Below are 25174 nucleotides of genomic sequence, written 5' to 3' on the forward strand. Positions count from 1 at the left end.
TCTTTATGAGAATGTAGAGAGACAGAGTCAGTTGTTCTCCTCTACAAGGTACCCAATCCCTGTAAGAATGTACCAAACCTCTGCATTCTGTTGGCTTCAATGGTAAACTGCTGAGTTAGATGGTTCCCTGAGGGGGAGGGGCTACCCATTCTTTACGTTAGTCAGGTATAAAAGGAAAGGGTTAAACCAGGTAGATATCAGTTCACCAGCAACAGCACATCTACAGCCAACATGAGCAACACCGGCATGAACATGAGGGGCAAGGTACTTTCAGAACTCTTTTTGTGATAAGCAGAAATAACTATTTGCAATATCCATTTGTACCTTGCTAATCTATTTCTAACCATTACAATTCCCTTCTTTCAGATCACCTTCTACGAGGAGAAGAACTTCCAGGGTCGTTCTTATGAGTGCATGAATGACTGCTCTGACATGTCCTCCTCCCTGAGCAGGAGCCAGTCCTGCAGGGTGGAGAGCGGCTGCTTCATGGTGTACGACCGCAACAACTACATGGGAAACCAGTACTTCATGAAGAGGGGCGAGTACTCCGACTGCATGAGCATGATGGGAATGAGGGACTGCATCAAGTCTTGCCGTATGATCCCCATGGTGGGTATAAAACTGTAATCGTACGATTCTACTATGGGTGACCACCCCACAACTCTTTACATTAAATCATTAATTTATAATTCTTCTCCCCAAAGCAGCACAGAGGCCAGTACAGGATGAAGATCTATGAGAACGAGAACTTCGGTGGTCAGAGTCACGAGATGATGGAGGACTGTGACAACATCATGGACCATTACCGCATGAACGAGTGCCAGTCCTGCAACGTGATGGACGGTCACTGGCTGATGTACGAGCAGCCCCAGTTCAGAGGCAAGATGATGTACATGAGGCCCGGAGAGTACAGGAACTTCAGAGACATGGGCATGAGCGGCCAGAGGTTCATGAGCATGAGGCGTATCACCGATTCCTGCTAAATGTTCACTGAATGTTTCCTGAATTTATAAAATGTCAAATAAAAAATTAACCTTGAATGTGACTTTTGTCATGCTTATTTCTCCAACTGTTAAAATCACACATTATTAATTGAAATGAATTGTATAATATTTATTTGACAGTAGGCAACTATTAGCAATGAAAATGTTGATCCTAACATGTTTAATATCTGAGGAGAAATTTGTTGCAAGATTGACAAAAAAAAAACAGAGAATGCCTAACAATTGATATTGGATGACAGATTAATACATTAGGTTGATGATATGTGACAAAACTTTGGGTAAATAAATAAAAAAGAGATTATTACGTTTTTAAACCAAGCTATTATTTGTATTTAGTAAACTTGTCATGGTTTTAGATTTATGTTGCAATGTTATGGTTTTATTTTGACATTGTGTTCTCCCTTTGTCTGGTCTTCCTTCCTGTGTTTTCCCTCCTATGTCTGATTGTCTCATTGTGTTCACCTGTTGCAAACTGTTTACCCCGCTCCACTCTGGCAGGAGGCTGCGCTCCATCAGGACCAAAACCTCTCTCCACCTGAACAGTTTCTTCCCCTCTGCTCCTGGCCTCATCAACAAGGCCCAGGACCCCCACTGAAACTGACTTTTATCCACCGCAGAAAAAACATTATGCATTATATTAATGTATATAACATAATGCGAACAACATCTTGTTATTTTTAAAATGTTGCACATTTCTTCTCCACAACTTTTAAATCAGCACAGCTCTCCACTTTAAATACAACATATAGTATTTGTCATATGTTAATGTTGTACATTTGTTATAAAAGTGTTACAATTCTTTTTTTAAATAGCTGTAATAACAGTCCTATTTGTATTTGATTTGCTACGTATTCTTTTTTCTGTGTCTTTGTATGAACCATTTACACCAAAGCAAATTCCTCGTATGTGTAAACCTACTTTGTAATAAAAACAATTCTGACTATTACATAATTCAATCACAATTCACTTCTTAATTTCTCAAGGTATGGCTTCAGTATTTAAGGGTTTCAAATATTGAGTTAACACCTGTACGTACGGGTGTAACGGTTCACAGAATTCACAGTTCCGTACGTACCTCGGTTTGGGGGTCACGGTTCGGTACGGGTTCGGTACAACAAGAAAAAGCAAAAAAAAAATCCCAAATGCATAATTCCAGGTTTGTTGTTATTTATTTTTTAACAGTATAAAAATAAGGAACTCTAACATTTTGAATAATTAACTGTAACACACACACACACACACACACACACACACACACACACACACACACACACACACACACACACACACACAACACACACCACACACACACACACACACACACACACACACACACACACACACACACACACACACACACACACACACACACACACACACACACACACACACACACACACACACACACACACACACACACACACACACACACACACACACACACACACACACACACACACACACACACACACACACACACACACACACACACACACACACACACACACACACACACACACACACACACACACACACACACACACACCCAAACAAAAACAGCTCCTAAAGCATATAATAAATATCATCAGGCTACAACCCTTGTATATTTTATTATGTGAAGCACTATATGGTTTCATGACAAATATCTACTGTCTATTTATAAATATCTCCTAAAGCATACAAATAAAGTGTGAAATGTAGGCCTGTTACATATATTATTGAGCGATACAGTGGGGCAAAAAAGTATTTAGTCAGCCACCAATTGTGCAAGTTCTCCCACTTAAAAAGATGAGAGGCCTGTAATTGTCATCCTAGGTACACTTCAACTATGAGAGACAGAATGAGAAAAAAAAAAAAAATCCAGAAAATCACATTGTCTGATTTTTAAAGAAATTATTTTCAAATGATGGTGGAAAATAAGTATTTGGTCAATGACAAAAGTTCATCTCAATACTTTGTTATATACCCTTTGTTGGCAATGACAGAGGTCAAACGTTTTCTGTAAGTCTTCACAAGGTTTTCACACACTGTTGCTGGTATTTTGGCCTCTCCTCTAGAGCAGTGATGTTTTGGGGCTGTCGCTGGGCAACACGGACTTTCAACTCCCTCCAAAGATTTTCTATGGGGTTGAGATCTGGAGACTGGCTAGGCCACTCCAGGACCATGAAATGCTTCTTACGAAGCCACTCCTTCGTTGCCCGGGCGGTGTGTTTGGGATCATTGTCATGTTGAAAGACCCAGCCACGTTTCATCTTCAATGCCCTTGCTGATGGAAGGAGGTTGTCACTCAAAATCTCACGATACATGGCCCCATTCATTCTTTCCTTTACACGGATCAGTCGTCCTGGTCCCTTTGCAGAAAAACAGCCCCAAAGTATGGGCTCAGAACAGTCTCATAATACACACATGCACACAGAAGGATTCACACTTGTGTTTTTCAATGCACACACAAATGTGTTCCGTTTCATATACATGTAAATAAAATAGTTTTACATATGTATTTTTGATCCACACATATTTGTTTTCCGTTTAAAACCCCTGAACCTGCAAACACAAACCGCTTTCTGTGCACGGATCGCTGTGCATTCGTGTGTGGGTTTTTTGAGACTCCCCTGACGGTCAGCCGATTGTACTTGTAATTTTTTCTATCTAGCCAATCAGATGTCTCCTCAATTCTAAGCCAATCACATGAGCGCGCCCCCACGAGGGTAGATTTCTTGCGTTCATGACGTAGCGCTTCATGTACGCATTTTGCGCAATCCGGAGCTGACAGGTCCATGGAGCCTGCCTGCAGGCGCTAATGTGTCAGGACACCTCCACTCTAGGGCTGCAACAAACGACTAATTTGATAATCGATTAATCTATCGATTAATGAAACGATTAATCGACTATTCGTACTATTACTGTATGCCTTGCACAATTTCTCAAACGCTCTTATTTAGCCATCAACTTTTAGATTTAGCTTGAGGTTGTTTTAGGCATGTGGAAACTAACAATGAAGACAATAAAGATGAATACTTGATTCAAAAATACATATATTATTAAATTAACTAAACACATTTTGGACAAAATTAACATTGCTTTTTATTTAAATTAAATAAATAATATTTCACATCAAAATAATCAACAGTGTTTTAACAAATCGTATTAAATAATCTGATGACAGAACTGTAAACAGAATAGCTGAAACTTTAACAAAATAAATAACTCGGTTACCTCTAATCATTAACCCATGTTTGTATAATTGAGTTAACTCCGTGTGTTGCTGCTAGCATACATAACACCTGACGTAGAAACGTTACTCGTGGACGGGGCTACAGAGCTACTAGAAAGACAGTCGAACCCGGTGCATTCCTCCGTCTGAATGTGGAGCACTTTTGCTAAATGTTTAGACAAATTGCTCGTGTTACCGCCCTTACATGCTAAACTGTTATTGCACTTTTGGCAACGAGCATCGAGACGGGTAAAGTTTCACCACACCTCGGAGCGCGTTCTCTCCGCCATCTCCGCAGTGTGTTGCTGCATGTAGCAGCTGCGTGTGTGTAAACTGCCCCGCCCCCTCGCACACAGACGGGGAGAGAAATCTCGTCTGATCGAAAATACATCATAGACGCATTTGTTTGTCTTTTTGCATATTAGAAACGAGTTGGCGACACTAAGACTGCGATATAATGTTTTTGTAGCAAGAATACATGACATATATTTTTTAAATGTTTCCAGTACCGATAAAAAGACCAATAACGTTGGAGCTTAACGGCGCGTAAAACACACGTGATGACGTCACCAACGAATCGACGACTGAATTAGTTGGCAATTAATTTGGTAATAGATTTTAAGCGATTAAGTCGATTAGTTGTTGCACCCCTACTCCACTCTCAGTACAGCGCCACTTTCCGAACAGGAAATGCATGCAAATAGAATCTTATATATTATTAAGGTACAGCGCCACTTTCCGAACCATTGATGAATGCTTGTGTACAGAACAACGGTAGGCAAAACCGTTTTAAATGTGTGTTTCCTGTATGGCGAATACAGCTTCTTTATTTATGTCTGTATGAAGTTGTTGTGAGTGTGGAGGGAGCAGCTACAGGTTAGCTTAGCCTAATCGATCAGTGCACTACGAAGCCAGTGCTAGACAGTGAACTGTCAACGGGGGGAGCCCTGCCGGTCATTATCGGCCGATATTCACTCTTAATAGTTTGATCGGTGCTCTCTATAAAGGCCGATCAGGAGAGCTGGATCTGATCGATATGGACATAAACGCGAGTGAAGTATAGCCGGACACGAGAGAGAGATCAGATCAGCTGCTGAGACTGACCGAGACACGCAGTGCATGATCACCTGAAGCTCCGCCCTCTGCTTTTAATTGAACTATTCATATCTTAGACTGCACTGTAACTTTTATCCATGTACTTTTTCTTTTAATGTTTAATTGCACTGTAACTTTTATCCATGTATTTTTTTCTTTTAATGTTTATTTTATTAGCTTTTCTTTTTAATGACTGATTTTAAATGCCATTTTCTTAATCTCTTTCATTTTTTGTAAAGCACTTTGAATTGCCTTGTGTTGGAAAGTGCTATATAAATAAACTTGCCTTGCCTTGCCTTGCCTCTGTTTAGCGAGCTGACCGGACAGCGCAAAATGCGTACATGAAGCGCTACGTTATGAACACAAGAAAATACCCTCGTGGGGGCGCGCTCATGTGATTGGCTTAGAATGGAGGAGACATCTGATTGGCTATAGATAGAAAAAATTACAAGTACGAATCGGCTGACCGTCAGGGGAGTCTCAAAAAACCCACACACGAATGCACAGCGATCCATGCACAGAAAGCGCTTTGTGTTTGCAGGTGCAGAGGTTTTAAACGGAAAACAAATATGTGAGGATCAAAAATACATATGTAAAACTTTTTTCTGCATTTGGATTTTATTTACATGTGTATGAAACGGAACACATTTGTGTGTGCATTGAAAAACACAAGTGTGGATCCGGAAATACAAGTGTGAATCCTTCTGTGTGCATGTGTTAAGACTGTTCTGAGCCCAAACCAAAGCATGATGTTTCCACCCCCATGTTTCGCAGTAGGTATGGTGTTCTTTGGATGCAACTCAGCATTATTTATCCTCCAAACACGTCTAGTTGAGTTTTTACCAAAAAGTTCTATTTTGGTTTCATCTGACCATATGACATTCTCCCAATCCTCTTCTGGATCATCTAAATGCTCTCTAGCAAACTTCAGACGGGCCTGGACATGTACTGGCTTAAGCAGGGGGACACGTCTGGCACTGCAGGATTTGAGTCCCTGGCGGCGTAGTGTATTACTGATGGTAGCCTTTGTTACTTTGGTCCCAGCTCTCTGCAGGTCATTGACTAGGTCCCCCCGTGTGGTTCTGGGATTTGTGCTCACCGTTCTTGTGATCATTTTGACCCCACGGGGTGAGATCTTGCGTGGAGCCCCAGATCGAGGGAGATTATCAGTGGTCTTGTATGTCTTCCATTTTCTAATAATTGCTCCCACAGTTGATTTCTTCACACCAAGCTGCTTACCTATTGCAGATTCAGTCTTCCCAGCCTGGTGCAGGTCTACAATTGTGTTTCTGGTGTCCTTTGACAGCTCTTTGGTCTTGGCCATAGTGGAGTTTGGAGTGTGACTGTTTGAGGTTGTGGACAGGTGTCTTTTATACTGATAACGAGTTCAAACAAGTGCCATTAATACAGTTAACGAGTGGAGGACAGAGGAGGCTCTTAAAGAAGAAGTTACAGGTCTGTGAGAGCCAGAAATCTTGTTTGTTTGTAGGTGACCAAATACTTATTTTACAGAGGAATTTACCAATTAATAAAAAATGTACCCCCCATTCTGTCTCTCATAGTTGAAGTGTACCTAGGATGAAAATTACAGGCCTCTCTCATCTTTTTAAGTGGGAGAACTTGCACAATTGGTGGCTGACTAAATACTTTTTTGCCCCACTGTATATTATACACACTGTTCTGCTTTCAGCACTGACCTCAGCAGCTGTTCTCACTGTAAACATCGCCTCACAATGAAGGCAGTTGTATTAAAAAAATAAATAACCTAACATCCAGGGGAGATGTGATTAGTGAGTAAACAAAAGGTAAAGGGCAGAAAGTCTGATGCACATTTGATCATCTTAAATAACTTATAATCACAACGGAAACAGTTTGCAGAGCTGTGCTTCGTTGACATAAGTCGAGCCATGCATCACGCCTCTTTTAAACATCACTGTTGGCTGAAATCGACTCCGGAGAATACATCACTCAGTGTACCCTCGGTTATAGCTCCTCCAGACAGCCTCCTCGATAATCGATCCTCGACAAGCCTTTAGAAAAATGTGTTTTCCTTCGAGACGGTGCGCCGACATCCGTTTCTGGGTCGCTGACGGACGACCTGGGAGTCTGGGAGGCGAAAATGATAGAAATGACAAACGGCTCATTTCCGAGGACTCGCGCGCGTCTGCTTGACGGCGGGACGACCGGCTGCCCTCCCCGACAGGTGCACGGACGCGAGGGCCCGCTCATCACTGCGCGCACATCTGCGACCGCAGTTTTAATTATTAGTATTTTACATTCAGAGTACGCAATATTTGTTTTTATTTAAATGGTCGCTGTTTAAAAAAAAGGCAATGATATAGTAATAAATGATTGCCGTGTCTCCGCCAAGAGACCCCCGACTAATCATAGCTTGCCATCTTTTAAAACCTCCATGATGTTACTGTGAATGAGGTGATGGGAAAAACTTAGGAGAAGAAGAATGTAAACAATTTGCATTGTGCTTGATATCGACTATCTTGATTTGCAAAGCCAAAATTAAATTAGAATATATGACTGACCTTTCCTTTGTTTCGCAGTCCCACCTAGCAGCACCCTCATAATTCCTCTTCTCTTTGTTTAATGTACTGTGTTCCTATTGTCCAACTTCACGAAACAAGTAAACATTTTCATATTTGGCAGAAAACGGCATAAAACTATTGTCTTTTTATGAGAATGTTGAGAGACAGAGTCAGTTGTTCTCCTCTACAAGGTACCCAATCCCTGTAAGAATGTACCAAACCTCTGCATTCTGTTGGCTTCAATGGTAAACTGCTGAGTTAGATGGTTCCCTGAGGGGGAGGGGCTACCCATTCTTTACGTTAGTCAGGTATAAAAGGAAAGGGTTAAACCAGGTAGATATCAGTTCACCAGCAACAGCACATCTACAGCCAACATGAGCAACACCGGCATGAACATGAGGGGCAAGGTACTTTCAGAAGTCTTTTTGTGATAAGCAGAAATAACTGTTTGCAATGTCCATTTGTACCTTGCTAATCTATTTCTAACCATTACAATTCCCTTCTTTCAGATCACCTTCTACGAGGAGAAGAACTTCCAGGGTCGTTCTTATGAGTGCATGAATGACTGCTCTGACATGTCCTCCTCCCTGAGCAGGAGCCAGTCCTGCAGGGTGGAGAGCGGCTGCTTCATGGTGTACGACCGCAACAACTACATGGGAAACCAGTACTTCATGAGGAGGGGCGAGTACTCCGACTGCATGAGCATGATGGGAATGAGGGACTGCATCAAGTCTTGCCGTATGATCCCCATGGTGGGTATAAAACTGTAATCGTACGATTCTACTATGGGTGACCACCCCACAACGGTTTACATGAAATCATTAATTTATCATTCTTCTCCCCAAAGCAGCACAGAGGCCAGTTCAGGATGAAGATCTATGAGAAGGAGAACTTCGGTGGTCAGAGTCACGAGATGATGGAGGACTGTGACAACGTCATGGACCGTTACCGCATGAACGAGTGCCAGTCCTGCAACGTGATGGACGGTCACTGGCTGATGTACGAGCAGCCCCAGTTCAGAGGCAAGATGATGTACATGAGGCCCGGAGAGTACAGGAACTTCAGAGACATGGGCATGAGCGGCCAGAGGTTCATGAGCATGAGGCGAATCACCGATTCCTGCTAAATGTTCACTGAATGTTTCCTGAATTTATAAAATGCCAAATAATAAATTAACCTTGAATGTGACTTTTGTCATGATTATTGTCCAACTGTTAAAATCACACATTATTCATTGAAATTAATTATATAAGATTTATTTGACAGTAGGCAACTATTAGCAATGCAAATGTTGATCCTAACATGTTTTATATCTGAGGAGAAATTTGTTGCAAGGTTGACAACAACAACAAACAGAGAATGCCTAACAATTGATATTGGATGACAGATTAATACATTAGGTTGATGATATGTGACAAAACTTTGGGTAAATAAATAAAAAAGAGATTATTATGTTTTTAAACCAAGCTATTATTTGTATTTAGTAAACTTGTCATGGTTTTGGATTTATGTTGCAATGTTATGGTTTTATTTTGACATTGTGTTCTCCCTTTGTCTGGTCTTCCTTCCTGTGTTTTCCCTCCTATGTCTGATTGTCTCATTGTGTTCACCTGTTGCAAACTGTTGACCCCGCTCCACTCTGGCAGGAGGCTGCGCTCCATCAGGACCAAAACCTCTCTCCACCTGAACAGTTTCTTCCCCTCTGCTCCTGGCCTCATCAACAAGGCCCAGGACCCCCACTGAAACTGACTTTTATCCACCGCAGAAAAAACTTTATGCATTACATTAATGCACATAACATAATGCGAACAACATCTTGTTATTTTTTAAATGTTGCACATTTCTTCTCCACAACTTTTAAATCAGCACAGCTCTCCACTTTAAATACAGCATAGTATTTGTCATATGTTAATGTTGTACATTTGTTATAAAAGTGTTACAATTCTTTTTTTAAATAGCTGTAATAACAGTCCTATTTGTATTTGATTTGCTACGTATTCTTTTTTCTGTGTCTTTGTATGAACCATTTACACCAAAGCAAATTCCTCGTATGTGTAAACCTACTTTGTAATAAAAACGATTCTGACTATTACATAATTCAATCACAATTCACTTCTTCATTTCTCAAGGTATGGCTTCAGTATTTAAGGGTTTCAAATATTGAGTGAACACCTGTACGTACGGGTGTAACGGTTCACAGAATTCACGGTTCCGTATGTACCTCGGTTTGGGGGTCACAGTTCGGTACGGGTTCGGTACAACAAGAAAAAGCAACAAAAAAAAAATTATTTATTTTTTAACAGTATAAAAATAAGGAACTCTAACATTTTTGAATAATTAACTGTATTACACAGTTAACACACACACACACACACCAGAGGTGGGGACTCGAGTCACATGACTTGACTCGAGTCAGACTCGAGTTGCACATTTGTTGACTTGAGACTTGCTTGACTAACATTGAAAAAAGACTTGACTTGGACTTGGCAGAGGTGGGACCAAGTCATTGTTTTGCAAGTCCGAGTCAAGTCTCAAGTCTTTGCGCTCAAGTCCGAGTCAAGTCTCAAGTCTTTGCGCTCAAGTCCAAGTCAAGTCTCAAGTCAGGATGGGCAAGTTCAAGTCAAGTCCAAGTCCTAAACTTTGACAAAACGAGTCTTAAACAAGTCATTATGTGCTTTTCACCAAATGTAATGACATCGATCAACAGAATAATACTTAATAATCAAATTGCTCTTTATTAGTCACATTAATAATTTAATAATCCATTTTCTCTCTGCTGGTAAAGTAACGTGTTTTTCTAATTTAAGAGGGATCAGTAAGGTAAGGCTACCGTGACGGTTTGATTCAGAAGGAGTTTAATGTATAAGATCCCTGATGTTGAGGTAACCAGAATGTTTATTTCCACTGTGTACAACATGTTGTAAGGGACCCACAATCTATCTTTATGCAAGGGATAATGTGCAGCGAGGCGGTCTCTATGGGGAAGAGAACATCTTCATCTAGATCCCTCTGCAGGTGGTACTTTAACTATGTGTTGATGATAATACTTTTCTACTTTTACTTGTAACATTTTGAATGCAGGACTTTTTATTGTACAGGGTTCCTGCAGGTTTCGCCAACTCAAATTTAAGACTTAACACATTTTTAAGACCACTTTGAATAGAATTTAAGACCTATTTCACGGCAATAAAGTATGAAGGAAAATTGATATGAAAGTAGAAATACGTCCCATAATCACTTACAAAGTAAATGTATTCATGTTCAACATAAGAACAGTGACTGAACATAACAGCATAACAGTACAGAACTGTGTTAGCGTGTTAGACAAAAAGTGTGTGTGTGTGTGTGTGTTAGGGCTGTGCAATTAATCATATTTTAATCGCAATCACGATTTTGGCCTGCCACAATTACGAAAACAACATAATCGAAAAAAACGATTATTTTGCTTTGCTAGGTTGTGACAGTGCACTACAACATATTTGATCTAATACATTTTTTAGTAATGTATCATTTATTTAATTAATTTTTGTATTGGTTTTTCAGTTGAATTATACGTTCAGGGTAATCAACAGTTAAAAATATATTGTTCAAATTATGATTTGTTTTAAAGTTCAATAAATGGATGTTTTCAAAGTCAATGAATAATCGTATTTAATAATCATGATATTAATTATTGACCAACATAATCTTGATTTAAAAAAAAAAAACGGCTCGTTCGCGGGCGAGAGCTGGCTCCCGTCGTTCACTTAAAAGAACCGGCTCTTTGAGCCGGCTCGTTCGCGACCGACACATCACTAGGCAGGAGTGTCAGTTAACATGGCAGCGGCTAGCGTTACTCCAAAAATTGTGAAGTTTGGATTCAAGGATTATTTTGTCGATGACGCTAATAAGAAAAGAACAGCGGTATGCAGGGTCTGCAGCATAAAGATCGGTGACATAACCACCACAACATCCAACTTCATTCGTCACTACAAAAAAACCCACAGAGAAAGGTAGGCTACGTGCATGTGTTGTGTTAGCTAGAAAGCTAACGTTAAATTTAAGCTACGTTAGACTTGGTTTCAAATCGATTAAGCATTGCAAAGAGAAGACAAAACAGTAAATTAATGCTAGAACCGCCAAGGGATTCATTTTGACTAACCCTGATACTGACGCGCTGTCAGGAGAGGAAGAGAGCGAGAGAGAGAGGAAAAGAGATACCTCGTTTATTTCCCCTGTGTTATTATCAGAAGTTACTGTACACTTTTGAATAATGTAGTTCATCTACTTTTAGTAGTTTGTTTAAATGTTTTCATTATTTAGTTTTTGTTTGTAGAAGTGCATCATTCCTTGATTTATTGTAAAATGAATCTGAACTTTTTGATCTGTTATGATGATAAACTGAAGCAATTTCAAAATTAACTCAATTAACTGAGTTTTAAATCATCCTACTTCGTTTATAAGGAAATTATGAAGAGGATCAAATTAAATGATTTGAAAATGATATCTATGTAGGTGCTGACGCTGTTGGCGGTTCTAGTGTTAATAGAAATGTAAATTAAATATGTGTAATGGCAAATGCCATATATGATTTTCTTACCATGGAATTCTGCCTTTTTGAACAGACTTTTTGATTGAACAGGATTCTTACGGTCATTAAAAACCTGGAAAAGTCATGGAAATTCAAAATGCTAATTCCAGGTCCTGGAAAAGTTATGGAAAACAATATTTTTCCCAAAGTTTTGGAAAAGTCATGGAAATGTAACTAAAGTTGCATCAAATATAATTGATATGTTATCTAATCGCCTAAATAGTAATACTATAATGATAATAAATACTGTATCGTATAGTAATGAAACGTAAAATGGCATTTAACTGTTGAGGTATTTTGCTGGTGAGAGATTTTAGTTGCTTTTAGCTAGAAGCTAGTAAGCCTATTTGATTTGTTTTAGATAGGCACAACATGTTTCATATGCAGACCTTATTTTCCTGTTCCATGTTAAAATAAACCATTTTCAGTGGTACCGCTGAGAAAGAGTAATTTTCTTTGGTCATGGAAAATTAGGTAAAGGTCATGGAGAAGTCATGGAAAAGTCCTTGAAAATCATTGGTGAAAAAGTGCATGAACCCTGGTCCTAGCTATATTGTCTGCAGTTCCAGGGTTAATATTAATCTAATATGATTTTCATCGGTCTAAATTAGATTTTAAATGATTAACTGTGTATGTAATGAAGATCATAGTGTGGGTTGAATCCATTTTCATCACCACTGTCTTTTAACTGATTTAAATGCAGAAACTGGGCTTATTCATCAGAATTTCGTATGACTTGACTTGACTTGCTTGACCTGAGCAATGACTTGACTTGACTTGACTCTCACCACAGTGACTTGGGACTTGCTTGATACTTGTAGGTCAAGACTTGAGTCTTGCTCATGACTTGCACATGTGGGACACACACACACACACACACACACACACACACCCCCACTCACCCCCCCCCCCCCCATCTATAGTGGCTGATGTCAAACAAAAAGGTTTCATTAAGCTGTAAAACTGAAAAGAATGTCTTGAAAATATTACAAAATACCGCCCCCTGGATTATATATGTGTAATGGATACTGCCCTGAGTGGCAGACTTTTTCCCACTCCTAAAAAAGGCGTATTCGTCGTGTGACTGCATGTGCCGAACCGTGACGTCAGAACCGTGACGGTTCGGGATGAGTACGGATACTGTTACACCCCTACCTGTACGTCATATTAAAGAAAATCTGATTAGAGATGCAATTTTGGTCAGCACATTATGAAGCTTAAAACCAATCGAGGTAGAAAGTGTTATCTTATTGTTATCTTGTGTTGTTCAAGCCACTTAGTTAGATTTTAGACATTAATTATTACTCTTGACTTCTGGTTAAATGTCAGGGGAATGCAGCTATTACAATTCAGTGTTTTTGTTCCCAACTCAAATAATCAAGCATTTTGAATGTAACATTACATTAGCCCTGATTCCTTCAACTCGCCCTCAACACAATGTTGCCTCTGGCTCATATGGGTATTACAGTTATTTATATCCATTTGCCATACTATCTTGTTTTCTTTCAGCTAGCACTTTACAACATTGCTATATTAACTACAGCGTCACTTACAGGCCTGGCATATGTACTACAGCGTCTCCAGCGCTTTCGAGCGGTCTCTCATTCCCCTGATAGGTGGAGAGTTGCCCATATAGGCGGAGCTCCTCTTTTCTGACGTCAGAACAATTCAAATAATAATCAGCTCCGTTGCAGCCCCGTTTTTAGAGATTTGGGTATGGAGGAAAAGAGAGAGGGTTGTGTTTTCTGACACTTGGTGATTTCCCTGACACACCGGGGACACATATTCATGTATAAAAGACGTACTAAAGTGCATTTTGCATGATAGGTCCCCTTTAAGTTGAAAATTGAACTTAGAGCAGATGTAACGCACAAAACTACAGTTCAACATTAACTATACTCTTGTTTCACAGTTAGGTGCCATGCCATTGTTTCAACTGTCCATTATTATGAAACCCCAATAAACCCCAGAAAAGCTCACATTAAACCGAAAAGCCATTTTGTTCTACACCAAGTTATCGCTAGAACAAATAGCCATTGCTACAACGGCCCATTGTTCTTGAAAAACTCACTCTGATACAAACAGAGTATGTTTGATGACTTGGATATTCGTGTATTTTTTCCAGTTTCATCATCTGCTTCTACTTCTACATTCAGAATACATAATATTTGTTTTTGTTAAAATGGTCTGCGTTTCAAAAAAGGCAATGATAAAGTAATAAATGATTGCCGTGTTTCCGGCAAGAGACCCCCGACTAATCATAGCTTGCCGTCTTTTAAAACCTCCATGATGTTATTGTGAATGAGGTGATGGGAAAAACTTAGAAGAAGAATGTAAACAATATGCTCAGAAGCATTGTGCTTGATATCGACTATCTTGATTTGTAAAGCCAGAATAAAAAAAAAATATATATGACTGACCTTTCCTTTGTTTCGCAGTCCCACCTAGCAGCACCCTCATAATTCCTCTTCTCTTTGTTAAAATGTCTGTGTTCCTATTGTCCAACTTCACGAAACAAGTCAAATGTGTCATTCAGTGGGGCAAAAAAGTATTTAGTCAGCCACCAATTGTGCAAGTTCTTCCACTTAAAAAGATGAGAGGCCTGTAATTTTCATCCTAGGTACACTTCAACTATGAGAGACAGAATGAGAAGAAAAAAAATCCAGAAAATCACATTGTCTGATTTTTAAAGAATTTATTTGCAAATTATGGTGGAAAATAAGTATTTGGTCAATAACAAAAGTTCATCTCAATACTTTGTTATATACCCTTTGTTGGCAATGACAGAGGTCAAACGTTTTCTGTAAGTCTTCACAAGGTTTTCACACACTGTTGCTGGTATTTTGGCCCATTCCTCCATGCAGATCTCCTCTAGAGCAGTGATGTTTTGGGGCTGTCGCTGGGCAACACAGACTTTCAACTCCCTCAAAAGATTTTCTATGGGGTTGAGATCTGGAGACTGGCTAGGCCACTCCAGGACCTTGAAATGCTTCTTACGAAGCCACTCCTTCGTTGCCCGGGCGGTGTGTTTGGGATCATTGTGATGCTGAAAGACCCAGCCACGTTTCATCTTCAATGCCCTTGCTGATGGAAGGAGGTTGTCACTCAAAATCTCACGATACATGGCCCCATTCATTCTTTCCTTTACACGGATCAGTCGTCCTGGTCCCTTTGCAGAAAAACAGCCCCAAAGCATGATGTTTCCACCCCCATGTTTCACAGTAGGTATGGTGTTCTTTGGATGCAACTCAGCATTCTTTCTCCTCCAAACACGTCTAGTTGAGTTTTTACCAAAAAGTTCTATTTTGGTTTCATCTGACCATATGACATTCTCCCAATCCTCTTCTGGATCATCTAACTGCTCTCTAGCAAACTTCAAACGGGCCTGGACATGTACTGGCTTAAGCAGGGGGACACGTCTGGCACTGCAGGATTTGAGTCCCTGGCGGCGGAGTGTGTTACTGATGGTAGCCTTTGTTACTTTGGTCCCAGCTCTCTGCAGGTCATTGACTCGGTCCCCCCGTGTGGTTCTGGGATCTTTGCTCACCGTTCTTGTGATCATTTTGACCCCACGGGGTGAGATCTTGCGTGGAGCACCAGATCGAGGGAGATTATCAGTGGTCTTGTATGTCTTCCATTTTCTAATAATTGCTCCCACAGTTGATTTCTTCACACCAAGCTGCTTACCTATTGCAGATTCAGTCTTACCAGCCTGGTGCAGGTCTACAATTGTGTTTCTGGTGTCCTTTGACAGCTCTTTGGTCTTGGCCAAAGTGGAGTTTGGAGTGTGACTGTTTGAGGTTGTGGACAGGTGTCTTTTATACTGATAACGAGTTCAAACAGGTGCCATTAATACAGTTAACGAGTGGAGGACAGAGGAGGCTCTTAAAGAAGAAGTTACAGGTCTGTGAGAGCCAGAAATCGTGTTTGTTTGTAGGTGACCAAATACTTATTTTACCGAGGAATTTACCAATTAATTCATTAAAAATCCTACAATGTGATTTCCTGGATTATTTCCCCTCATTTTGTCTCTCATAGTTGAAGTGTACCTAGGATGAAAATTACAGGCCTCTCTCATCTTTTTAAGTGGGAGAACTTGCACAATTGGTGGCTGACTAAATACTTTTTTGCCCCACTGTATATGGCATAAAAAGGCAAAAAACTATAGTCTTTATGAGAATGTAGAGACACATAGAGTCAGGTGTCCTCCTCTACAAGGTACCCAATCCCAGTAAGAATGTACCAAACCTCTGCATTCTGTTGGCTTCAATGGTAAACTGCTGAGTTAGATGGTTCCCTGAGGGGGAGGGGCTACCCATTCTATATGTTAGTCAGGTATAAAAGGAAAGGGTTAAACCAGGTAGATATCAGTTCACCAGCAACAGCACATCTACAGCCAACATGAGCAACACCGGCATGAACATGAGGGGAAAGGTACTTTCAGAAGTCTTTTTGTGATAAGCAGAAATAACTATTTGCAATATCACCATCTGTACCTTGCTAATCTATTTCTAACCATTAAAATTCCCTTCTTTCAGATCACCTTCTACGAGGAGAAGAACTTCCAGGGTCGTTCTTATGAGTGCATGAATGACTGCTCTGACATGACCTCCAACCTGAGCAGGTGCCAGTCCTGCAGGGTGGAGAGCGGCTGCTTCATGGTCTACGATCGCAACAACTACATGGGGAACCAGTACTTCATGAGGAGGGGCGAGTACTCCGACTGCATGAGCATGATGGGAATGAGGGAGAACATCAAGTCTTGCCGTATGATCCCCATGGTGGGTATAAAACTGTAATCGTACGATTCTACTATGGGTGACCACCCCACAACGCTTTACATTAAATCATTAATTTATAATTCTTCTCCCCAAAGCAGCACAGAGGCCAGTTCAGGATGAAGATCTATGAGAAGGAGAACTTCGGTGGTCAGAGTCACGAGATGATGGAGGACTGTGACAACGTCATGGACCGTTACCGCATGAACGAGTGCCAGTCCTGCAACGTGATGGACGGTCACTGGCTGATGTACGAGCAGCCCCAGTTCAGAGGCAAGATGATGTACATGAGGCCCGGAGAGTACAGGAACTTCAGAGACATGGGCATGAGCGGCCAGAGGTTCATGAGCATGAGGCGAATCACCGATTCCTGCTAAATGTTCACTCAATGTTTCCTGAATTTATAAAATGCCAAATAAAAAATTATCCTTGAATGTGACTTTTGTCATGCTTATTTCTCCAACTGTTAAAACCACACATTATTCATTGAAATTAATTATATAATATTTATTTGACAGTAGGCAACTATTAGCAATGCAAATGTTGATACTAACATGTTTTATATCTGATGAGAAATGTGTTGCAAGATTGACAAAAAAACTAAACAGAGAATGCCTATTACAATTGATATTGGATGACGGATAAATACACTGGGTTGATGATACCTGACAAAACTTGGAGTAATTAAATACAAATGAGATTATTACGTTTTTAAACCAAGGTATTATTTGTATTTAGTAAACTTGTCATGGTTTTGGATTTATGTTGCAATTTTCCGGTTTTATTTTGAATTCTGTTCTCCCTTTGTCTGGTCTTCCTTCCTGTGTTTGCTCCCTGTTCGGTCATCGTCTTTCTCATCCACGTTACCTGCCTGTACCTGTTGTTAGTTTGTTCCTGTTCCTCGTGCTCCCTGATTTGCTGTTTTAGTTGTTTCATGTTTTTCTTTATCCTCAGCCTTTTATTACTTGCTTTTTGTCTTTTCCTGTATTTGGGTCCTATTTTCTCCAACCCTGACAGTACTAGACTGAACGGGACACAAACTGTTTACCCCGCTCCACTCTGGCAGGAGGCTGCGCTCCATCAGGACCAAAACCTCTCCTCACCTGAACAGTTTCTTCCCCTCTGCTCCTGGCCTCATCAACAAGGCCCAGGACCCCCACTGAAACTGACTTTTATCCATCCCAGAAAAAACATTATGCATTATATTAATGTATATAACATAATGCGAACAACATCTTGTTATTTTTAAAATGTTGCACATTTCGTCTCCACATTTTCTCTTTTAAATCAGCACAGCTCTCCACTCTAAATACAGCATATAGTATTTGTCATATGTTAATGTTGTACATTTATTATAAAAGTGTTAAAATAGTTTTTTTTAAATAGCTGTAATAACAGTCCTATTTTTATTTTATTTTGTTTTGCTACGTATTCATTTTTCTGTCTTTTATGCACCACATACACCAAAGCAAATTCCTCGTATGTGTACAACTAAATTTGTAATAAAACCGATTCTGACTATTACATATTTCACTGTTGTCCCTTCAGCACAAAAACATATTAGTGCAAAAACACTAATTTCAGGTGTAATAAATACAATTCACTTTTTTATTTCTCAAGGTATGGCTTCAGTATTTAAGGGTTTCAAATCTTAAATGAACACCTGTACATCATATTGAAAGAAAATCTGATTAGAGATGCAATTGTGGTCAGCATATTATGAAGCTTAAAGCCAATCGAGGTAGAAGGTGTTATTATCTTATGTTGATGGTTCAAGCCACTTAGTAAGATTTTAGACATTAATTATTACTTTTGACTTCTGGTTAAATGTCAGGGGAATGCAGAATGTTCAGTGTTTTTGTTCCCAACTCAAATAATGAAGCATTTTGAATTTAACATTACATTAGCCCTGATTCCTTCAACTCGCCCTCAACACAATGTTGCCTCTGGCTCATATGGGTATTACAGTTATTTATATCCATTTGCCATACTATCTTGTTTTCTTTCGTATAGCACTTTGCAACATTGCTATATTAATACCATAATAGCATTAACATTAATTGAAAGAACACATTTTTTGTTGGGAATAAATTCAATGTATGGCCATTAGATCAACCTCTGATATTTTTAATATCGAGGAGACTCGAACAACAGGACTTACCTACTTAACTCTTCTCTTGCGTTTCGGGTCAAAAGTGACCGAATGACTTTTATTTTAATCATAAATATTGTATTTTTCATCCAATTGCCTCAATACCGTATGTTATCCTCCACACTAGGCCTCTGAACACATACACTTGATGATCACCACTTGCATTGAATTTTGAGTGATTTATTCAACAGTGAAACACCCTTAATGTTTTCGGTCAGATTTGACCGCCATAGAAAATGAATGGGTACGAGTGTATTATGTTCATCCTGCAGATGGAAAATATCTATATATATATTTTCCATCTGCAGGATGAACATAATATATATATATATATATATATATATATATTTTCCATCTGCAGGATGAACATAATATATATATATATATTTTCCATCTGCAGGATGAACATAATATACACACACACACACACACACACACACACACACACACACACACACACACACACACACACACACACACACACACACACACACACACACACCACACACAACACACACACACACACACACACACACACACACACACACACACACACACACACACACACACACACACACACACACACACACACACAACACACACACACACACACACACACACACACACACACACACACACACACACACACACACACACACACACACACACACACACACACACACACACACACACACACACACACACACACACACACACACACACACACACACACACACACACACACACACACACGTTACTGGAACCTCTCCCTTTCTAGCGCTGTGTCATACCTTCTCACAGGTGCGAGCTCTGTGCCCCTCGAGAAACACAAACCTCTCACTTTCTCGCACTAAATGCGCCTCCCTTACTGTCTCTCAAGCAGTTATATTTGTGCCTTGCTCACATTTGACTCATTGTCACAATGAGCAGGCGACCGATTAGGCTATTTTCTGTACGAGGGGCTCTGGACACATTTTTGAACCAGATGAAGAGGAGATTGAACCAGATGAAGAGGAGATAGAGGAAGATGTCTCAGAAATGGAAGACAACAGCGATCCAGACTATGAGCCTACAACAGACCAGGAAGAGGAACCTGAGGGAGAGGCCCCTGAGGGAGAGGCCCCTGAGATAGAGGCCCCTGAGGGAGAGGCCCCTGAGATAGAGGCCCCTAAGGGAGAGGAGCCTGAGGTGACATTCCACAATTTTGCATTGCCAACCATGTGCGTGAACACACGTGAACACACACACACACACACACACACACACGTTCTGTTATGGTATATTTCTCTTTCAATAAATGTTCATTGAAGAAAACAGTATCACTGTCTTATTTTATATTCATCACAGTGAATGCTGAACTTGATGGGCCCACCGGTGGGTCCGGACCATGACATGAAACACTGGCTTGCTTGTATCAAATCAATACATCCCATACATCATTGGAACGGGAAGAATCTCAGCTACAACACTAACTAAATCATTTCCAGTAAACACAGCCTACATGGCAAGCATTTTTACAATATACAGTAATGTAAAATAAGCACTATCTTTCAACTTACTGCCAAAATTAATATGAAATTCACTCCTGGTGTCATTCTGGCTGTCATCCATTGATTCTACTTGCTTTGACTGTTCAAATGAGATGTCAACCATCAAAATTGGATAAGGGATTTCAGAGATATCACTGTGCAAAACACACATGGGAAGGGGGGGTATGACCTAACACAAGAGAAGGGTTGAGTTGAAAATTGAACTTAGAGCAGCACAAAACTACTATTAACTATACTCTTGTTTCACAGTTAGGTGCCATGCCATTGTTTCAACTGTCCATTATTATGAAACCCCAATAAACCCCAGAAAAGCTCACATTAAACCGAAAGCCATTTTGTTCTACACCAAGTTATCGCTAAAACAAATAGCCATTGCTGCAACGGCACATTGTTCTTGAAAAACTCACTCTGATACAAACAGAATATGTTTGATGACTTGGATATTTGTGTATTTTTTTCCAGTTTCATCATCTGCTTCTAATTCTACTTTTAAGTTCAGAATACATAATATTTGTTTTTGTTCAAATGGTTGCGGTTTCAAAAAAGGCAATGACATAGTAATAAATTATTGCTGTGTCTCCGCCAAGAGACCCCCGACTAATCACAGCTTGCCGTCTTTTAAAACCTCCATGATGTTATTGTGAATGAGGTGATGGGAAAAACTTAGAAGAAGAATGTAAACAATTTGCTCAGAAGCATTGTGCTTGACATCGACTATTTTGATTTGAAAAGCCAGAATAAAAAATATAAATATATATGACTGACCTTTCCTTTGTTTCACAGTCCCACCTAGCAGCACCCTCATAATTCCTCTTCTCTTTGTTAAAATGTCTGTGTTCCTATTGTCCAACTTCACGAAACAAGTAAAATGTGTCATATATGGCACAAAAAGGCAAAAAACTATAGTCTTTATGAGAATGTAGAGACACATAGAGTCAGGTGTCCTCCTCTACAAGGTACCCAATCCCTGTAAGAATGTACCAAACCTCAGTAATCTGTTGGCTTCAATGGTAAACTGCTGAGTTAGATGGTTCCCTGAGGGGGAGGGGCTACCCATTCTATAGGTTAGTCAGGTATAAAAGGAAAGGGTTAAACCAGGTAGATATCAGTTCACCAGCAACAGCACATCTACAGCCAACATGAGCAACACCGGCATGAACATGAGGGGCAAGGTACTTTCAGAAGTCTTTTTGTGATAAGCAGAAATAACTGTTTGCAATATCACCATCTGTACCTTGCTAATCTATTTCTAACCATTACAATTCCCTTCTTTCAGATCACCTTCTACGAGGAGAAGAACTTCCAGGGTCGTTCTTATGAGTGCATGAATGACTGCTCTGACATGTCCTCCTCCCTGAGCAGGAGCCAGTCCTGCAGGGTGGAGAGCGGCTGCTTCATGGTGTACGATCGTTCCAACTACATGGGAAACCAGTACTTCATGAGGAGGGGCGAGTACTCCGACTGCATGAGCATGATGGGAATGAGGGACTGCATCAAGTCTTGCCGTATGATCCCCATGGTGAGTATAAAACTGTAATGTTACGATTCTACTATGGGTGACCACCCCACAACGCTTTACATGAAATCATTAATTTATAATTCTTCACCCCAAAGCAGCACAGAGGCCAGTACAGGATGAAGATCTATGAGAAGGAGAACTTCGGTGGTCAGAGTCACGAGATGATGGAGGACTGTGACAACGTCATGGACCGTTACCGCATGAACGAGTGCCAGTCCTGCAACGTGATGGACGGTCACTGGCTGATGTACGAGCAGCCCCAGTTCAGAGGCAAGATGATGTACATGAGGCCCGGAGAGTACAGGAACTTCAGAGACATGGGCATGAGCGGCCAGAGGTTCATGAGCATGAGGCGTATCACTGATTCCTGCTAAATGTTCACTGAATGTTTCCTGAATTTATAAAATGCCAAATAAAAAATTAACCTTGAAATGTGACTTTTGTCATGCTTATTGTCCAACTGTTAAAATCACACATTATTAATTGAAATTAAATTATATAATATTTATTTGACAGTAGGCAACTATTAGCAATGCAAATGTTGATCCTAACATGTTTTATATCTGAGGAGAAATTTGTTGCAAGATTGACAAAAAAAACTAAACGGAGAATTCCTTACAATTGATATTGGATGACGAATTAATACACTGGGTTGATGATATGTGATAAAACGAAAGTTACGTATATAACTACGGTTCTATGAATCATGGATGACCGCCAGAGGAAGTGCTTAGCACTGGATATCTTCTGTCTCGTAAATGCGCAGCTCGAGTATTTATGTCAACAAAGTCACGTGTGACCTTGCATGACCTCGGAAGGCATAAGTTCCGGTGTTGTCAACGAGTTGAGTCCTATGGAATCTTCTCGCAGGAACACAAGATTCCAAGAACTGGATGGATGACTTATATCAACAGAGTCACGAGGAAGCCTGAGTACTTACCTTATAGGGATGGACTAGTTGGACTCTGCAGGAGGACCACAGCAAACGGGCAAAGGGCGGCAACATTCACTCTGTAGTATCTGGTGAATGTGCTCGGGGATGCCCATGTGGCCGCGGCACATATGTCCTGCAGGCGCACACCTCTCAAGGTCGCCCATGACGTGGAGATACTCCTGGTAGAGTGGCACTTTACTCTGGGTGGCAAGGGACGGTCATTTGCCTTGTATGGCTGGGCAATGACGTCCACGATCCAGTGGGACAAGCGCTGTTTTGAGAGAGCACAGCCCTTTCTAGGACCACCGTAACAGAGAAAGAGAGGGCTGCCCAGGTCAGGAGAGTCTGGGACACCTCTAGCAAGCGTACAGATTTGGTGCCCCCTTGGTGGTTTATATGAAACACTGTTGTAGTGTTGTCCGATCGGACAAGCACATTCTTCCCCCTCAGGTATGGCAGGAAGTGCCTGAGTCCTAGGTGCACAGCTCGTAGCTCTAGCACGTTGATGTGTTCTGTGCAGTCCTGAACAGACCACTGCCCCTGAGCTGTCCTGTTCTTCCACACCGCACCCCATCCCGAGAGGCTGGCATCCGTCGTAACGGTCTCTCTGCGGAAAGGAACGGAGCCCATGGCCACGCCCCTTGACATATACGACCTCTCCCTCCATGGGGATAGAGTGGAGAGGCACTGTTGTGACACCCTGATTTTTCTGTGCCTGTGCAACTTGGGGTCCAAGTGGGGGCCGTTCAGCCATCTCTACAGGGGGCGCAGTGACAACAAGCCCATGGGAGCTGAGGCAGCTGTCAGTTTGCCCAAGAGGCGGAGAAAGAGACCTGCCCCTTCGGAAGAGGGGAAGAAGCTCGAGGATGTCGTCCAGGTGCTGAGCAGATGGACAGGCCCTTATAGTAACTGTGTCCAGAGCCACACCAATGAAGGTTAGAATCTGAGAGGGGTTCAGACAACTCTTCTCCAAGTTCACCTTGAGGCCTAGCCAGGCGACATGAGAGAGGAGAGCCGTGGGACAGCTCGTCGCAGCCTTTGGAGGGCGAGTCGCGTTTAGCCCGCAGCTCTGACCGACACAATCACAAGGCTAAAGGTAGCGATGAGCTTGAATCAGAGATGGGGAGTCGAGTTTGTGACTCGGACTCGAGTCGCACACAGAGAGACTTCAGACTTGACTTGGACTCCTGCTCAAAAGACTTTGGACTCGACTTGGACTCGTGTTTTGGGACTCGTGAACAATCATTGTGTTTTCTATTTTTGGCGTATTAAAGGTGGGTAGGTAATTTTGAGAAACCGGCTCGAGATCGCTAGAATTTGAAAATACACAACCGGAGAAAATCTGCCACTTCCTCACAGAGCCCCTCCTACAACACACACGAACGCGCACATGACCAATGAGGGCACGAGATAAGTTTGTGCCCCGATGGAAGGCTGACAGGCAGGTAGGCCATCCAGTTATTATAGCCGGGCCGGCTAAAATAATTGGTCGTGCTTTTTACAGTATTACGGCTTCCACAGATGACATTTTTTTATGGATTTTTTGTCAAAGCACTTATGGACGGTTTGCAAACATGTTTAGCTCAGCATCAGCTATGTAATGTTAACTTAGCTTGCTACTAGCTTTGTAACTGAATATTTGAAAATATGAGTGAATGTTTGCTTGTCACACTTGTTTGCGTTGAGTGGCGTTGACATCCAACTCTTGACATGACATAAAAAAGGTCGGTAACGTTAATCATTACGTTCCGCTGCCACCATCTACTGGCTAACGTTAAACGTAGAAAAATACATAGTTACATACATAAATACATCTGT

At 40.9% G+C, this 25174-nt stretch overlaps 4 protein-coding genes across 5 annotated transcripts in view; 3 read left to right on the plus strand and 1 right to left on the minus strand.

Moving 5' to 3' along the window:
- si:dkey-91i10.2 (uncharacterized protein LOC555224 homolog) overlaps positions 1-25174 on the minus strand; it is a 225780-nt gene that overhangs the window by 169783 nt on the left and 30823 nt on the right.
- Positions 213-1006, plus strand: LOC117538148 (gamma-crystallin M2-like). The gene is made up of 3 exons (XM_034203695.1): positions 213-264; positions 367-609; positions 708-1006. The coding sequence occupies exons 1-3, from the start codon at positions 232-234 to the stop codon at positions 981-983; spliced, it is 552 nt and encodes a 183-aa protein (XP_034059586.1). The 5' UTR covers positions 213-231; the 3' UTR covers positions 984-1006.
- Positions 8209-17578, plus strand: LOC117538144 (gamma-crystallin M3-like). 2 transcript variants are annotated; one of them, XM_034203689.1, is made up of 3 exons: positions 8209-8260; positions 8363-8605; positions 8704-8979. In XM_034203689.1, the coding sequence occupies exons 1-3, from the start codon at positions 8228-8230 to the stop codon at positions 8977-8979; spliced, it is 552 nt and encodes a 183-aa protein (XP_034059580.1). In that variant the 5' UTR covers positions 8209-8227. The 2 variants fall into 2 exon arrangements, with proteins under 2 accessions (XP_034059580.1, XP_034059581.1); XM_034203690.1 differs by lacking the exons at positions 8209-8260; positions 8363-8605; positions 8704-8979 and adding exons at positions 16825-16857; positions 16962-17204; positions 17303-17578.
- Positions 22024-22796, plus strand: LOC117538137 (gamma-crystallin M2-like). The gene is made up of 3 exons (XM_034203683.1): positions 22024-22075; positions 22180-22422; positions 22521-22796. The coding sequence occupies exons 1-3, from the start codon at positions 22043-22045 to the stop codon at positions 22794-22796; spliced, it is 552 nt and encodes a 183-aa protein (XP_034059574.1). The 5' UTR covers positions 22024-22042.

Source organism: Gymnodraco acuticeps, unplaced genomic scaffold, assembly GCF_902827175.1.
Source record: "Gymnodraco acuticeps unplaced genomic scaffold, fGymAcu1.1, whole genome shotgun sequence".
Classification (NCBI taxonomy): domain Eukaryota; kingdom Metazoa; phylum Chordata; class Actinopteri; order Perciformes; family Bathydraconidae; genus Gymnodraco; species Gymnodraco acuticeps.

Coding starts and splice junctions, on each gene's coding strand:
- LOC117538148 (XM_034203695.1), top strand. CDS start 232: ATGAGCAACACCGGCATGAACATGAGGGGCAAG. Junction 265..366: donor GCATGAACATGAGGGGCAAG/GTACTTTCAGAA, acceptor CCCTTCTTTCAG/ATCACCTTCTACGAGGAGAA. Junction 610..707: donor CTTGCCGTATGATCCCCATG/GTGGGTATAAAA, acceptor TCCCCAAAGCAG/CACAGAGGCCAGTACAGGAT.
- LOC117538144 (XM_034203689.1), top strand. CDS start 8,228: ATGAGCAACACCGGCATGAACATGAGGGGCAAG. Junction 8,261..8,362: donor GCATGAACATGAGGGGCAAG/GTACTTTCAGAA, acceptor CCCTTCTTTCAG/ATCACCTTCTACGAGGAGAA. Junction 8,606..8,703: donor CTTGCCGTATGATCCCCATG/GTGGGTATAAAA, acceptor TCCCCAAAGCAG/CACAGAGGCCAGTTCAGGAT.
- LOC117538137 (XM_034203683.1), top strand. CDS start 22,043: ATGAGCAACACCGGCATGAACATGAGGGGCAAG. Junction 22,076..22,179: donor GCATGAACATGAGGGGCAAG/GTACTTTCAGAA, acceptor CCCTTCTTTCAG/ATCACCTTCTACGAGGAGAA. Junction 22,423..22,520: donor CTTGCCGTATGATCCCCATG/GTGAGTATAAAA, acceptor ACCCCAAAGCAG/CACAGAGGCCAGTACAGGAT.